At 37.3% G+C, this 17,744-nt stretch overlaps 1 protein-coding gene and 1 long non-coding RNA gene across 2 annotated transcripts in view; one reads left to right on the forward strand and one right to left on the reverse strand.

Annotated features, from left to right (window-relative positions):
* THADA (THADA armadillo repeat containing) overlaps window positions 1–17,744 on the forward strand; it is a 506,671-nt gene that overhangs the window by 89,265 nt on the left and 399,662 nt on the right. Inside the window, exons 30-31 of the mRNA XM_030269014.4 lie at window positions 454–569; window positions 15,036–15,121. Coding sequence (XP_030124874.4) covers window positions 454–569; window positions 15,036–15,121 — 202 coding nt within the window. The remainder of the gene's footprint in view (window positions 1–453; window positions 570–15,035; window positions 15,122–17,744) is intronic.
* LOC140683800 (uncharacterized) overlaps window positions 1–17,744 on the reverse strand; it is a 32,830-nt gene that overhangs the window by 8,844 nt on the left and 6,242 nt on the right. The window lies entirely within an intron of this gene.

The following is a 17,744-nucleotide window of genomic DNA, read 5'->3' on the forward strand; positions in this document are numbered from 1 at the left end:
TGGCAGCACTTTAGAGTGGTTATGGATGGTAATTCCCTTCCCTTCCCTGTCTCCTTGGTTGTACTTGTACAGTGCAAAGAACCCTGCTCCATCCAGTGTGCCAGGGTGCCAGTCTGTTCTCCAGGCAGCTGTGCTGGCACTGGGGAGCAAATGGCACAGCAAGGAAGTTGAAAAAGGCCAGAGGAGCAGGGTTCATCCAGTTGCCTTCGGTTGACTTCATGGAGGTAAACGTCTTCCAGCACTTTCTGTTGTTTTGTGTGAAAAATGAGTTTTAAAGATGGGGCAAATTAAGGATTTAAGGATTCTGTCTGCTGTGAGGCCAAGTGAATACATGTTTTTCCTTGAGTAATTGGATGTTCATTTTGCAGACAATGTTTCATCTTTCAGTTATTTGGAGGAAAAGCAGTGGCTAGAAACTTTTCATTTGATTTTTTTTTTTTATTATTTATTTAGGTTTTACACTTGCTGCAATCATACCTAGAATCAAACCAGTTTGTTAGTTTGGACTTCCAGCAGGGACTGAGTGACATCATTACCTGTATGGGAACCAAGCTGTGGCTGGCTAAAAGGTAAGATAAACCACAAAATACCTGATTTATATACACAGTTTACAAATGTATGGAAGACTTGGTTGATTTTTTACGTTATTATTTTAGCATGGTGAACAGATTTATTTGTGTTGAAATATGCAAAATTTAGATGCTTTATTAGATTGCTGATTTTTGATTGAGGTGTTTGTTTTTTTTCAAAAGCAAGGATTGCAGTCTAGTCATTAAATTAAAAAATAACTGTGAATGAACACTCCTACAGAAATAGACATTTTGAGGATAACTGGTGCTTCCTGGCTAAGAAGAATATGCCACATATATGAGATTTTTATGTTACTGCTTTTCTGACTTTGACCTTTACAAAAAATTAGTGGGAAAATGTCACAGTGGATGTTTAAACTAAAAGTGTTTAGCTGCCCACAAACAATCCCAAGATAGATTGGGAAACATTTTTCATAAGGTCATCTTCAGGTGACCTACATATAACTAAGTAACGAGCTCTCTTGCTCTCTTTTGCGCTCTCTCTTGCTCTCTCTTGCTCTCTCTTGCTCTCTCTTGCTCTCTCTCTTGCTCTCTTTCTCTTTCACGTTTTCTCGTCTCTTCCTCTTTTTTCCTCTCTCTTCCTCATTCTGTCTTTCTTTCCCTCTTTCCTTCTCTACTTTATCTCAGCAATTGCTTTTGAGAATTTCCACCCATGAGAATTCCAACCTAAAACTCTGAAGGAATCAGTTGTGAACAAGAACACAGGTCCTTGCATAGAGAGATAACTGGGAATAAATATCCCACATTTTGCACTGTGGCATGAGGCCACCAGTGCAGCTACTTTGGAATTCTGATAAAACCTGAGTCATTTGCTGATCATCAAAAGCAAAATCCTTAGAGGTTTGGAGAAGAGGAGTGTCTAGTCGGTGGGGGAAATCTATCAGTGTTAACTGAATTGGGGTAATGAAGATAGAGTTGATCTTTGGGAATTACAGAAGTGTTTCCTCAGAGATCATCACAGAGTGATAGTGATGATATGGCAGATAAAACTTGGTGCAAATAATTGGAAAATTATGCTCATGAACAAAGTCTGCACTTTACCTGGGGAAAGAGTGGTTGACTGAGCAGATTTTTTGTTTGAAAAAAGTTACTCTTTTTCTTGGTAATGCCTAATAGGGGAGGGGGCAAATACCATAAAAAGAATGAAGAAAAAACACAGAACCCCCCCCATCTGTGTTTGTGTATTAATCTGTGTTGTATATTTGAATATTGTGTAAATCCCAAAGAAGATACAGTAGGAATCAGAAGCAGTATAAAGATTGACAAGTGTGGAACACTTTCTACTTGGAGACTGATTAAATAGGCTGAGATTATTTTTTTTAATAATGGGAAAAGGACAACTGAGGGATGTGAAATATGAATCACATAGAAAGGGACAGGAAATTAGCATTCTGTCCAAGGTGGCAGATGTAAGAGAAACCAACTAATGAAGTTTTTAATGTAATTTTAATTTGGCTATGGAACTCTGTGATTTAAGATAGTCTTGATTTTAAACCTGTCTGATTTTTTAAACAACGATTTAACGAGTCATGGAAGGAAAGTCCAGTGAGGTTAGTGAGTATGTAGACTTCACAATTGGCTCAAGAAATTCTTCAGCAACCTTGAGGTTTTGGCAAATGTCACTCTTATGCTTCCATTTCCTGTGCATCTGCTCTCTGCCCTAACTGGAGACATCATGGTGGATTTGGTGGACATTTTCACTTGAATTAGAGTAAGCATTTTCAAATTTTTAAATGAGACTATTAATTGGCATAACTAATTTAAATTCACTGATGCTGTTATAAAGAGTAAAAACCCAAATACTAGAGACTGAATTCAGTAGAAAGACACTCATTCTAAGTAATTCAAACCTTTCTCTTGCAGCAAATACATAAAGGCCGGGCTCTGTTCATTGCAGATTTTAAATAAATTCTATTTCCAAAGTATTTTCTCAGAGCCATCCTTTTTAATACATCACTCACTGATTGATGTCTGGTTGAGTTTTTAGTGACGTTTTAAAAATTATTTTATTATCATCTCTGGAAATGAAAGCTTTTCAGGCCGCCTCTAAGAAATTCTTCTGTACAGTAAAGGTGTTTTCCTGAAGAGAAGTATTTTCTCTTTCACTTGCCTGTAAAAAGTCACACCTGTATGTGCTGATGTCAGCAGCACATTTTAATTTTGTCAGTTTGTTGTATCCTTGTCATAGTTCTCAACAATGCAGTTAATGCAATACATAAAGGATTTTAGAATGTCTTTCTCCCCGGATAGTAAAATTTTGTATTACGAGCATGCAGCCTTCCAACACTAACTTAAAGCATGGGGATTTTAACTAATGGAAACTATTTTTGCAGTTTTCTAATGTACTTTATAATTCTTGCACACTTTTAGCTAAGGTCTCCCTCCCTCCCTCTGCAATTCCGTTTACTTTTGCTTTAGTTTAATGTTTTCAGTGTGGTGTCATTAAAAAAAAAAGCAAAGGGAAAAACCTCCAGGAAGCAACCCAAACAAACAAGGATATTGAAGTGGTGTTTTCTGGTGGTTTTAGTGTCCCACATTCAGTGTGCAGCTTTACTGTTGTTAATTGACTGAGTGAAGATGAACAACTGCACTGTGATCAACAGTGGAGTGTGAAGGTCTTGTTCTTGCCTTTCTTTTTCTTGTTTTAAAGGACTTTTAGAAGATTGCTTGGCAACTGGGTTGTGAAATTTAGTATGTGTGTGGGTTTCTGGGTGCTGGGAGCGCCTATTAAGAATCCAGCCCTTTATTCTTGCCAAGAAGCTGTTAGACTTCTTGGTATGCATCTATTGCTGTCAAGAGAGGGTGATGATGGCTGGTTGGAGTCATCCTCAGTCATGTACAGACATTCTTGCCTTATTTCTATTCAAGCAAAGAGAGTGAGCACCACAGAGAGAAGTTAAAGGATCTCCATCTGGTTTTTCTGCCTTTTCCATAAGGAGATAGTTTTCCATGTCACTGATATTGCAGGGCAAGAGACTATTTGAAAAGAGGTTATAAGAGGCACTCACTGTTAATCTTAAATGGTTAAAAAAAAAAAGTTTAAATAACAGGAAAGTGGTTTGTGAATCTGGGGAATTATTTCCAAACATCAATTCTCAATTACATTTCTGTGCTAGTTCTGTTAAATTCTTGTTGGTGTACTTTCAACTATGTACTTCCTTTATACTATGGAGCAGACTTCTCTGAGAATTCTTGAATTACAGAACTTTGGATTGCATATGTTGTTCTTAAAAATGAGGCTCAGTTGTCATGTGTGTGTATTCGGAGGAAAGATTATCATTTTCAGTGGTTTCCTGAACAGAGTGGGGTTTTTTTGTTTGGGTTTTGGTTTTAGAGTTTTCTTTGCCTTTTCAGGGCCAGAATGGAATTTCCTTTCATCAGAATTTATTGGTGTAGAATAGCTCAAGATTCTATTGCACATTCCATGTAATATACTAATCTCTTTTTTCTCCTCCATGCTACGCCCTGATTTTCCTTTAGAGAATAAAATAACGGGTCACATTCCCCAAATCAAATTTCATAAAGCATTCACTTTTTCAGATGGTATTTTCTGTCTTTTATGAAGGCAGACTTCTCATACTGATGGGGCATGGTTGCTTTTTCTTCTTGGCACATTTTGTATCTTCTGTTTATTCAAAACCAGTATTTTAATTTTTGATGTATTGAATGAGACCTGCCTTTTATCCACTTCTCAAGGTGATGATTGAATATTTTCGCTTTAACTGTATGTTTATACTTCATGTGATGTTTTTTATTTTGTTTTGAATATACCTGTTTGTTAGTCTAAAGTGGTTTAGTAATGTTACTGCTTTCCTTCACCTTCACACCAGTGTAAGTTAACTGCAGTTTTTGCAAATGTGGGAGATGCAGGGTGTTTGAGAACAGAAATAAAAAAAAAATACATAAAATCTGTTTTGTTGGAGAACTTAGTTGATGGGACTAAGTGATAAAAATTAGTCTGATGAAAGCTTTAAAATATGATCAGTTTATCAAGCAAAGTCTTTGAAAGCATTCAAAGCTCTGTCATTTGAATAATTTTTTTTTAAGTGGTTTATAGCTCAACTTCTTACTAGGGAGTTACAAGACTAACTCAAGATGCCTTCTGCTTCATAAATACAGAACGCTAGAAGAGCAGCCTTTGGATTTGGTAATGTGTTGTACAGAAGCCCCAGAAATATCTCTCTTGTTTAATTTGTAGCCTTTGGCATGACAAAGTATTGGTATTGGAAAATTTGAGAAATCATGTCATTGCATGCTCTGCTGTAGGATGCTGCTTTTCAGCACTTTTGAGTTGGATTTTCTTTTTCCGCCTTCCTACTTACTGGAGACCACAGGAGAGGGAAAAGACTTTGAGGTTCTGCCAGAAGTCAAATAACATACTCTGCCAACTTCTAGCCAGTGCCATTTCTTAGCTGAGAGCTTGACTGTGCTGGGAGAGTTTACTTCTAAGAAGGTGGCTTTCTTGGAACTGACTTGTATAAAACCAGTTGGCTTTGCATTTTGCAAGGAGTCGCTGGTTTATCTGGAATGGGCCACCTGCGGTGTTTTTATAACCCAAATAACCCCTGCTCTGCAGTGCTGCTGCTTACAGCTCTGTGCTTTATGGTTGGCACTGTTAAAAATACTAAGAGGTCCTGCACAAGATTCAAGCTTGCACAATGGATAGATGCAGAAGTTATTTTAGGCACGGACTCAGACTGAGGTTCAGTGTTTGCTGAGATATGTGCTGCTTGGTTTTCCACTCTCTGATCCTCCAGTGGTTCAGCTGTGACTGCTTTGAATGAGGAAAATCTCATCAGTATTTCATAGCCCTACAGACTAAAGTAACTTGCCAAGTTTTGATGGCCATGGCACTCCATCAAGCCTCTTGTATCCCTTTTCCCCCTCTGCTTTTGGCAGCACTATGTGAGTGACAGTAGGCAGATGAGCAGTCTTAGGTCCTTCCTAGGAGGAACTTCACATGAGGTGCATTTAGGCCATCTGTGTAGAAAACAAGAATGTGGCCTCTTGGTGGTTTCAAGACTTCATGGCTCAGACTGTAACATAATTTTTTTTTTTTTCTCGAATGCCTCTTAGGAGAGACAGTGGTCACTTCTAGTGAGCCGACTATTACTGGCAAAAGAGGGACACATGCAGGCATACCTAGAGGTGCAACATGCCCATGGGTCTCCACAGCTTTGCAAGCAGCCTCTGTGTGATTTTTGAAGTGGTCCTTATTTGGGAGTTGGAAGTGATTTTTTGTACTTTCAAAACAGCAAGAAGTGGGGAGAATGTCAGGTTATCCTTCTTGACAGAGAGAGAAGTCCTCCTCTTGTTTTAGTACTCTTGCCTCTTCTTCCACTACATCAAGATGAGCCTTATCTTTCCAAGGCTACATGTGCGCTTGGCATCTCCCTGTTTTCTAACTTCTCCACTTTTTCATTTCTGTCTTTAAAACCTACACATTGAGAAGTGAAGTTAATTATCGTTGTTCGTTAGTGGTCTGTACGTGTTGTATAGCCAAGTTCAAAAGTTGAAAATAGTTTTAATGATTGAGTCTTTCTCTGCAGAAGTTTATTTACCAGGTTTCAAATTGAAAACTTAATTTTCTGTAAGCTGGAGCATTACCCTTGTACACACAAAACATTAAGGGAAATTTTTGTTGTTCGGTTCCAGCTGAAAATGAAGTGTACCAGTATGAACAGCTCACAGAATATGCTGAGTTGGAAGGGACCTGCAAGGATCATCTAGTCCGACTCCTGGCTCTGCACATGCCATCCCCAAGAGTCACACCATGTGCCTGAGAGCATTGTCCAAATACTTCTTGAACTCTGTCAGGCTTGGTGCTGACTCACCAGTAATTTCTTAATCTGCACATTCTAACCCATGGGCCTTGTTTAGCCTCATTTGTCTTTGTTTTTGAGAACAGTCATAGCATGTCATTGTACATAAATGTATTCCTAGAGGCACTAATTTAAATCTTACGTGCTTTTAGCAGGCTAATTTAGGCTTCTGTGCTGCTCCACGTCCACTCTTTCACCAGTTTTGATAATAGTATCCTTAACAGGGCTACGAACTGTTTATTTGGGCAGTTGGTGATTGCTTGTTTTGGAACACCCACTTTGGGTATCAGTAGAGATGTTTGGACTTCAGGATGAAGTTTAAATGTGCTTTGCAGAAGATAAAATAGTGTTTGATTCTGGTTCATAGGTATATTCCTAACTTAAATAGGAAAATTCCAGAAATACTAAGTTTTGAATAAGGTTGTTTAAGGTGTTCCCTTCACCAGTTCAACATTTGGAGTAGGCAGAAACAATGTAGAGTTACAGATTTTGGACATAAATCCTCACTTATATCTGAAAATGATTTTCAATAAATAAACATAAGAGTTTTCATAGCTTTTCCTTCATAAGTAAGCCCCTTGATTTAATTGTGTAAAATTCATTAAATTTGCACTTGGGATTAGTTTGACCTCTTAAGTTTTTTAGGATGTTGCTCAGGAATCACATGAGGTTCTCATTAAGAGAACAAAAAAGAGAACAGCCAGGATTATTTTATCAATCAGGTATGCTAAGAACAACACCAACAAAACACAGCCTTTCAGTATCATTCACCAAGGACAGCTGGAGCACAAATTAATTTTCCTTAATAGCTGAAACTCAGGATGTTTTTAGTGGTATGACAATGAAAAAATAATTTGTGTAGCTTCTTTTTAAAGCAATAAATTCTCTGTCTTTACCAGGAAAACTAATAACAACATAATAGTCTGGCTTTGAGGGTGGTAGAAAAACTTAAATCACCAGACTAGCAACTCCCTTTGGAGACAAAGCCTGCTCTGATGCTGGATGAGCTGTCCCTATAGAATGGGCGAGTGAGGGGGCTGTGCATGTGGTAATTACATGGAGGAGATCTCAGCAGCACCAAGTAGGCAGATGGACTTTTACTAATGTTTGTATTTCTGTTTCTGTGTGCGTGTTCCTGCACTTCCAGGAACTCAGCAAGGTTTACTTGGTAGTTCAGGCTTCATTATTACTTTTTTAAATGCTTTCCATTAAATGTAGGTCTGTTGGTCGTGATGTTCATTGATGTGCTGGTTTTGTATTACATGGTTAAAAATGCTATGGACAAAGTTTAATAATTAAATCCATTATTAATGTCTCCTTAAGAAGACAAGAGGAAGGCCATGCATGTTGATTCTGTGCTACAGATGTGGGCTCTGAGAGAAAACAGATTAAAGTATGAATGCTGCCCTCTAAACAAATACATCCCCAAAAACCTCAGTCTTTAGAATGCTGCAGAATTTGAAAGCTAATAACCAAAACAACAGGAGAAGATTTAATCTTTTAATCAGCTGCTTGCTGTACATGTAGGAGTGATTTCCATAAGCTTTGTCATCTCCATAAATGATAACTGATCCTTTACCAGATCACGCTGCAGGTAAAATGTGGTCAGTACAAAGCCAGCTTGGCCTGGTTCATCAGCAACCCTCCAAGGATAGAGCTCCCCATGGACAGCCCTCAAGGATTATATAGGGTTGACTGTATCAAGACTCAGGACATCACTTTTTGGTGTGTTTAGAAGATATTTTAGCTGACACAATGGCAGGTCACATAGCAGAAGTATCTAGCCACCAGAAGGAGGAATACTTTTGGAGATTGGGCCTAAAATTCTTCAGCAAGGAGTATGGTGGGTGTTGATAGAGAGGGGAAGATAAACTGTAAACCCAGAATTTCTTAGCCAGTGTGACAGCCACAAAAGCTGAGATTATGGAAGACAAAGGCACAGTGGGAAACTCTTAATAGGAAGTTGCACAGATCCCATCCCCAAGTACCAGCTTTGACATGTTGGATTTAATAAAAATTCTTTCTTGTGTTTATGTAATGCTAAAGTCAAAAATCCAGCCTCTAATGTTCCTAAAATTTTGACTTATTAGAAATGTTTATATAGTTCAGAAATACAGTAATTTGTGCAATTGCATCCTGTGCATTAACTTGAATATGATGTTCAGGAAACAAATTCTATTGATCCGTTGGAATAAAAAACTGTATGTAATACTGGTGGCTAGAAAGTGGGAGAATTTGGGGTTTAAATTAATCACCAGCAAGCTGATCTATTTTCTGCCAGCTAAAATATAAATTTCTTTGACAATAACATGTTATTTACACAGAAGAATAGGGCAGTGTTTAGTAATTACAGTGTTTCTTTTAATATGGGACTTTTTCTAAAATGATATTGATAAGTTTAATGATAAGAACAGGTCTTCCTTCCGGGAACTTTAGTGCTGTCCAGCCTTTCTAAAGGCTCCAGAAACATATAGCATTACAGTAAGAGTGGCTTTTCCATTGAAGACCAGAGAGGGAGTAGGCAGTTCATTTAATTAATTGATCACTTTGAAAAAATGAAATGAAAACAGTCATGCTAGTCATTATGATGAATCTCTTCTTCTTCACAAGGTAGCTGTGAATTGACCTTGTGATCTTGCCAGCTCTGGTGTCTTTACCCTGATGCTTAAAGAGTGTTGTGATGGTTTTGGACAAAATACGAGGACTTGTAGGTGACTTTGTAAGTTGTATAATTTTGACTAAAGTTCTACATCAACTTGATTCATTATCCAAATCTTGTCATCGGTTTTTTTTTGGAGCTGAGATTGACCAATCTGAATTGTTAAGAGTCACTTAAGCATTGTATTAAAAAAAATATTGTCAGACACTGTTAATTTTTTACTGTTCTACTGTGACCAGAGCTGTAATATACATGTTACATTATTAGGAGGAAATTCTATTTTGTTAGTTATTTAATAAAGTTATATTCCCATTTCATAAATAAGATTAGAAGTTAAAAAGATTCACAAAGCAGCACTGGGTAAAAAAATTGCAGTCTTTTGGAGGTTTCTAAAAGCTCGGAAACTACAAAATGCAGAGCTTTTCTGAGACCTCTTACAAAAGGTTTTAGAAATCACTAAGATAGCCAACTACACTAAGATACCTATAGCTCACCTCATCCACAAGAGAGATATTATGGATATTTATTTGAGAGACATTAATTATCTGGTTGCATTTGAAATTTCTTAGTGCTCATTGAGAGTTTGAGAAATATGCTTTGATTTTTATGTTATTAATTTTTTTGTAAGTATTGTAAGTTGCTGTATATTAAATAGAGCTTGTACTGCTAGTAGTTTTCCAACATCTGTTTCCTAATGAGGAAAAATATGAGCAAAATAAATGACCTCTTTGGAAAACATTGAATTTCTAGAATAACCAAAAGCTAATGTAATAAACATTAACACGAACTGCTATGATTTCATAATCACTAGCTTGTATCTGTCTTACTTATGTAACAAATGCAATAAATTAATGTTACAGTTGTTGTTGCTCATCTTGAAGTGAGGTGGAAAGAGAGGAATGATCCAGGACAAAATAGCTGTCAGCTTCTTAAATCAACTGACTGTTGTAGAAAACTGGGGGTTTGGGAAGATAATGAGAATCTACAGAAGTTGTGTATCAAAATTTTTTGGTACTTGCTGTAAAGGTGTGTTGGCATCCTGACTTCAATACAGAAATGTGGACGGTTATAAATGATGCCATTTGATAAGTAGAAATGCTATTTAAGGGCCTCTCCAAACCTTAGTGGTGACAGAAAAGCGAGAGTTTGTCTTTTTCCCAGTGTTCTGACAGAATTGAGGCCAAATGTCTGAGCTTTCCATGGTCTTTGCTCCTTGTTGTTTCTCTTGGAAAAGACGATAATTTGCTTCGTAATTCATTAATGGTTATCTTGTTTAAATGAAACAGTTAATACAGGACAAACTGAATTTTAAAAGTTAAGCCATGTGTTCCTGATAGAGTTGAAGCAATGAAGTTGTGGGAGCCAAGTACACAGGAGGTCTGTGACCACATACTGCTGATTTCTTCAATAAATGCCAGTTTGGTTTTCATTAGATCTGCCGTCCAAAATAAGCAACCAATGACTACCTCAAATTCAGCATGATTTAACTATAAAAGGTGAATCAAACATTTTAAAGATAATATTTGTGGAGCTCCAAGCTGTGAGAGTCTAGGATTGATTTCAGTTGCATAGACCTAAGCTGCAATCAGTGGTACTTAGTGGAGGTAAAGGCAGAGCAGAAATCAAAGCAGCCCTACTGCTACTGTAGGTAGCCAAAGCCAGCTGGAGCAAACCCCAGTGTTGCACATGGAGCTTCTGAACCTGCCCAGTCTGATTTTCAGCTCCTGAAGGGTATGCTTCCTCATTCACCTACCAGGCAGTTCCTTATTGAAAACAAATAGCTCTTTGTTACTCTGGTCATATAATATTCTATAAGTGTTTAACTGAGGCCTCTTCAAAGGCCCGTGAATGGGAGCCTGTGAATTTTAACGGACTCTTTAACTCCATTAACCTTTTTCTTTGAAAAGAAGTCCCTGGACTCCTAATGGCTAACAAAAGGTTTTGTTCTGCAAATGTCTTGAACTCTTTTTTAGATTTTATATTCGCAGGCCAGAATTGAAGTTTCTATTGCAAAGAAATCTGTCTATTCTATCCCCAATTACTTGTTCAGCATTAATGACAAGAAGTTGAATAGGTTTGGAAGACTTCTATTTTCAGGATCTAATCCAGAAATCTGCTATGAAGTGTCAATAATATGTAAACTGGCACCTTTGTTTTCAGATTTTTTTACTGTTCAGCCAGGCTTACCTGAAATAGTAAGAAATAAAAGACACTTCCACCATAGTGAAGATACTGTTAGGCTAGAGCTTTGGGCAATTAAAAAATAAAAAAATGTGTAAATTCTTGAAAATTTTCAGTCCTTTTAACTTTATTGTCTTGTATTCTTTCAATAACCTTGTATATTCTGTGAAGTTCCATGGCTGTAGAACCATAGAATCACCTGGGTTGAAATGGATCTCAAAGATCACCTAGTTCCTACTTCTTTACTCTGAGCTTGGGACACCTTCAACTAGAAGAGGCTCTTCAGAGCCCCATCCAACCTGGCCTTGAACACCTCCAGGGATGGGTCATGCACAGCTGCTCTGGACAACCTATTCCAGTGCCTCACCACCCTCACAGCAAAGGATTTAATCTTAATGTATAATCTGAGCCTGCTCTCATTCACTTTGAATCCATTCCCCCTTGTCCTGTCACTACAGGCTCTTGTAAAGAGTCTCTGTTGCAGGCTCCCTTTTAGGTACTGGAAGGCTGCAATATTTTTGAAACTGAACAATCCCAATTCTCTTAACCTATCCTCATTGGATGATCTGGTAAGGACACAGCAGCTCCTTCCATCATCATTTCGTTCTTGTTGATTAAATTAGAAATAGCTTTTTTCTGCATCTTGTTCTTTCTAAGTAGTAATCTGAAGTAGTAATCCTTTCTGTTCCTGCCTGTCAACAGGAATCTTCCTTCCTTCTGCCTGGCAGGTCCAGTCTGTGACAGTGCTTGACTTTCATGTTACTCAGGGCAATCAGCCTTTGACTTCTCTTTGGTCAGAGGTGTTGAAACATTCTGCAGTGTTAGCTCTTAGTGAAACTTAATGCAGCAGTTGCCTGTGACCTGATTTTTATTTCCACCTGGACAGTCAAGCTCCAAGTGAGAGCATTATGAAGGAGTACTAGAAAGTGTGGGCAAGCTTCTAAGTGCAGTAAGATTCCAGGAGCAGGCTAGCTATAAATTCTATATCCAAACACAAAGCAACAAATTGAACTTCTGAAAATAATGGTTTAAGGCATCTGGACACAGTATGTCAGATGGCTGTTTGGTCTTTGGTGCCAACTCTTTGACTTCCAGTTGTGCTGTTGTTACACTAAACTACTGGCTGGCATAGACAAAGCATTCCTTTAATCAGGTATGGATCTCTGCCCTGGCATCACTAGCCTCCTGTTAGTATAGATGTGTAATAGTATGAATATTGTTTTGATAGCTGTTTGATGTTTCTGGGTGGATATATCCTTAGATATGAGAGTCCTAACCATCTCTAAGTCTACCTTGTTCAGAGTTATGTACAGTTTGTCGTGTGGCGTGAACATATGATGTATTTGTTTCCATTAATAACCAGGTTGGAAGGGAAATGAAATAATTTTTGGGGTTTTGGACAGAAAAAAGGAATGCTGTTCCAGATGTCTGGAGCTCCCACCTTTTGCTATTGCTGTGACTTTCTTGTTTGGAGACAGATTTCCTCAAATCTTGTTTATGAGAACACCACTTTACTGGTATTGGTGTTAAAAAGGAAACAATTTGTACTGTTCCTACTCGTGTTGCTGAAGTTCTGCACGAACAGGTCATGTTAAATACTGTGCAGTGCATCATTTGAAATGTTCAGCACTGTGATTTTTGGCTGTCAGATCTATTACGTAAATCAGTTTGATTGTCTTCAAGATATGAGCTTTCTGCTACAGTCTGAACAACACTGAAGTTTCTTGGTTTTGGAAAACTGAATTTCCTGTTGTGTCTGTCTGGCACATATGGATGAGAATTCACTAGCATCACCAGAGAAACAGAAACAGCCAAGGACAAACGTTTGGCATGTTTTATGCTGGAAAAGTCTCCTTTCAAAATCAAAACATGCATATGCACATACTTAAAATGAAGTGGTAAGTGCTTAAAAGGTGGACCAGAGTAAAAAACATGCCAGTGTTGCTGTTGCCCTTTCTTCAGTAAAAATTGCATCAGCCATGTTTTGCCCAGGGCACAGTTTGTATGTTGGAAATGTTCTTTCCACTGAAAACATGGAATGATAAGTGAGTCTTCCATTTTTTTGAGGGAGCTTACTGCAAGAGACTCATTAGGTTCCTCATATTGGCTGGAAACTGTTGTGGCTGCTTTCATCCATTTGTGAAAGACCTCTTGTGGTTTGTTTTTCTTCTGAACCTTTGACTCATCAGTCCCTCTGTTTTCTCATGGGTTGAACTCCCAACTCTGTGAGTATTCCTTGGTTGTGTTTTCATACTCATTTGTGAAGAACAACTTAGGCAGTAACTGGATGCCCAAGATACAGGAAGGATCTTTGCTTAGCCAGGGTGGATAGAAATTAAGTCTGCCTAATATGACTCTCCAAAAATAGGCCATATTAAAATTGCTTTGGCTTCTTAAGGCTTTGGTTCTTGTTGATGTACATCTTCTCAGCAGGCAGCTTGTAGCTCTTGAGCTTTAAGGCAAGTGGTAGGAGGCAAGCATGAAGAAGTTTGGGGAGGTATGAACCTAGTAAGAAAGTGTCCAAAAAGTCTCTTTTTTATGCAAAAGGAGAAAAAAACTCTTCTGAAGATAGATCCTGGTAGCACATATTCTGCTGTGAGTTATGTGGATGCCTAATACTCTAGGTCATGGAAGAAAGCATAAGTATTTTAAGCTTCTTGCAGAGTTTATTACTGAAGGTGAGAGCAATGTTTCTGGTTAAAGTTCTCTTTTTTATTAGGTTCATAGGCTTACTCTCCATAGGCAAATACAGCAGCCAAACTATGTAAAAGCCTCAAACCTTTCATTTTTATGTCATGATCACATATCTTACTTAAAAAAGCTTTTTTTTCTTGAATTTTAAAGATGTTAGAGTTCAGAATATTTGTTGGAACATTTTTAATTAACAATTTTTGAAAGAGTTTCAAACATTAAGATACGCATACAAAGAAAGTGCCAGATAAAATAAAAATGAAATACTGAACAGAATTAGTCATACTTCAAGCTTGTGCTGCTTGATTCTGAAAGTTTTTGTTTTAGTACAAGTCCCACTGGGCTCTTCAGAATAATTTCTGTGTTTTGAACTAGATTTCCTGTTTGTTCATATTTTAAGTTATATTTTAAAAAAAGTTTTCATGGCTAAGTATGTTTCAGTGATAGTAATACAAAAAAAATGAAGTTCTTAACCTAATTTTGTTTTCTTAATTGGAGAGAAAATAGATGTTTCTCACTTGCAAATTGAAAAGGTAGAGCAGAAAGTGGCTTATTACCAATTTCCATTATATATACAAAATTCCAAATATTCTTGTTTGGGAAAAAAATAACTAATTTTAAAAGCATTAACACCTCTGGTCTTTATCAGAACAGTGGGAGAGCTATGGCCATTAAAAAGGTGTAGCAGGTACCTTGCAAGGGAAGTTTCTCTTTTTTGAGCTGTAACAGTAAGAACTGAAGACTTCTTTTTGTTGATGCATTTAGTTACATGCATTATCTATAGACAAAAAGACCCAGTAGGTGCTACAAGGAGCTGGTTCATTCAGTAATAATGAAATGTATCAACTGCCCATTCAGTGGAATGGCTGGAGGAGGAAGATGTTGCCATTGCAAGGGAGACTGTCCCTCAGAATGGACCGGGAAGTAAAGCTTAGATAACTTGGCCTAATGATTTTATATATGCATTCTCATTTGACCAGTAGTTTATCTTCATTAATTAAAACAGACATGCCAAACTAGTTTGTTTTCTGCTGATTCTGAGCATAAGATTATAAGGGTTTAAGATTTAAAATCGTGATTTTTTTTTTTTAGGCTAAATCCTTGTTTGGTGACCAGAGCTGCCTATGTTGATGTCCTTGTGATGTTGAGTACTCACCTGGAGAAGTTTCAAAAGCAAGGTAAGTCAATATACTGTTCTATACATCAAATTTAATATTTGTTTCTATTTCTGAGCTCTTGAAGAAAGTTGAATCTAGAGAAACAATAGTGTATTATTTGTGCTCAAGGTATCTACTGATTTCTGGAATCCTTTAGCTGCTTCGTAGAAGAAGGCCTTTTATTCTGCTTCTCAGAAGCTAGTCCTAGGTTTTGTTGAGAAGAAAACTGAGTTCCATGTCGAGGCTTGACGTGGTCTTGCAGTATTCCAAGTCCTAGAATGGCTAGCAACAAAAAAGATCCTCTCTATGTTCCAAAATGGTTTTTTAATCCAAAATCCACATCTTGGACTACTGCGACTTTAACCTTTCCAGAAAGCCACAGAAATGTTTCTTCATGAGACACCTGAAATAGTTTCAGGGAGAATGTTTTCTAATGTTTAGAAGTTTTTAAAAAACAGCCCTGAGAGCTTCTTTCAGTTTCTTTTTTTTATTTTGCTTCTTTATCAATGGGAATTTTTTGAAGGACCAGTGAGAACTATCAATGGTTTTAATGCAGATTATAGATAGCAACAGTACAAAACAAGCTGTGAACAATAAGAAAAACAAAGGTATGGAGGAAAGGACACCCTTTCACGTGTGCCACTGTGTAGGCAGCTTTCAGTCAGCTCTAAGTACTTCCTTGTGGGCCTGTTTTGTTCATTTCTTATGAAGAAGTGAGCAATAAATTACCTTGTCAGTCCAGGAAGGCAATTAATGAATAGTTCTGTCATTTCATTAAAATTCTTAACACTGCATTTAATTCACTGGAACAATTCTTTATTTCAGAGATTCATGTTGTGGGCACTGTTAATTTTAAAACCAATTCCTTTTGCTTTTTTTTTGCCTAGACCTTTAGTTGATGTAGTTCCATTCTAATTATAAAATTGCTATTGGTATGATTTCTTGTGACTGTACAGTTCAAATAGGGATAGTTGTTAGGAAAACAAATTGGTGATGAGCATGTCTGAAATTCACTTCTTCAGACAGGTTGCTGCAGAACTAGCCCTTAGAACAGAAGGACAGGCATACAGAGTGATTAGGCAAGGGCCACATGCTCTGTAGGGTGGAATGCACCACCTTATCTAAAGCAGTTTCAATATAACATGTCTCTAGGAATAATTTTTTTCCCTGGCTCTTTACTGGTTCTTCTGTGGCTAAGCTATATCTACCAACAGTAATTTTAAAATGAAAAGGTATATTTTCCTAATTTTTTATTGTTACAGAATAAAGCTTTTTAAATCCTCATAAGCCATTTGCCTTAGTGATAATCTTTTGCAGTACATTAAAAACTCTATCTGTGTATTACAGCTACAAAATAAACAAAAAACAACCACCAAAGCCTCCTTCAACCAGATTTGGGCTCATCACCCTCTTACTTTGAATACTGCTTTTTAAAAGAGAGATCCTTTTGGGAATATTAATTTTTACAGTTTTTTTAACATGACCCTGTACCACTGTTCAGCTCCTTTGTGGTATGAATCATCCTAGTTTTTCTGTATTCTCTTCATGTGAAGGTTTTTTTCATCTTCTGATTATTCTTGTCACTTGCCCTTCAGCTCTATTTTTGTATTTTCTTTTAGGAAGGAACAGCCAGTACTCCAGGGGAGGGCTCCTGGTTTTGCTTACTTAGTGGGCATTGCATTTCCTTTATCAGTCTCTTTCCTACTTCAGTTATCCTTGGGGTTTTTTTGTCTGTTCTGGTTTTTAAACAATTGCTGCACATTTGCAAAGACTTTTATGGACCTCTCCACACCAGGAAACTCCTTTCCTTTTTTTTAATGCCCCTGATTTGTGAATAGCCCTTTGAGCTTGCAGGACTGCACCATGCTGTGGCTGGATTACCAACTGTAGTGAATTAATTTATTTTCCAAAGCTCATGTGGACGGTACCAAACCTGGGTGCTGTAAGGTACAATTTCTGCAGAAGGAAAACAATTATTTTTGCGGAGTCTTTCTGCTCTGGTATAGTTCATTAGTCTTGTTTTGCGTAAAAGTTTCATTCCTACATAGGTTTAAAATTACATATTTCAGGCTGTGTCTACAGAGAGTAAACACTTAGGCTGGAAGTACTGTTTTGAAAACCTAAAGATCCACTGGGGACAATTTTATGTATCACAGGCAAGAAGCCCTTCTGAAAGGAAGGAGTTATGTGTTTATATTAAATAGAAACTGAGTGTCCCATGACACAGTAAGAGAAAGACTAAACTCACCAGTTTGAACTGAATGTTATGAGTCTCCCATTTAAATGTTTTAAAGATATGATTATTAATTGAAGCATTATACTTTTCTGAGATTAAATATTTTACTCATATGTACATATCTCTGGTTATGAGCCAATTTTTCTCTGTTCTAATCTTGATTTGTAAAGTTGTTTCAATGAATAAAGGGTGAGGGACAAATCCAAATAAAACTGTTTCTTGATGTGTTTATCTAAGAGGCCCCAGGAAGTGCTGTATATGAGTTCCAGGCCACAGGCTGAAACTGATTTTCATCAACAGAAATGGGAATGCAATGTAATGAGCCTGCAACTGGTTAAAATCAGACCACTTCTAATTGATTATGCCTGTCTAAAGAGGCTACAATTACAAAGAGGTTTTCAGAGTACA

The sequence above is a fragment of the Taeniopygia guttata genome, chromosome 3 (genome assembly GCF_048771995.1).
Source record: "Taeniopygia guttata chromosome 3, bTaeGut7.mat, whole genome shotgun sequence".
Classification (NCBI taxonomy): Eukaryota; Metazoa; Chordata; class Aves; order Passeriformes; family Estrildidae; genus Taeniopygia; species Taeniopygia guttata.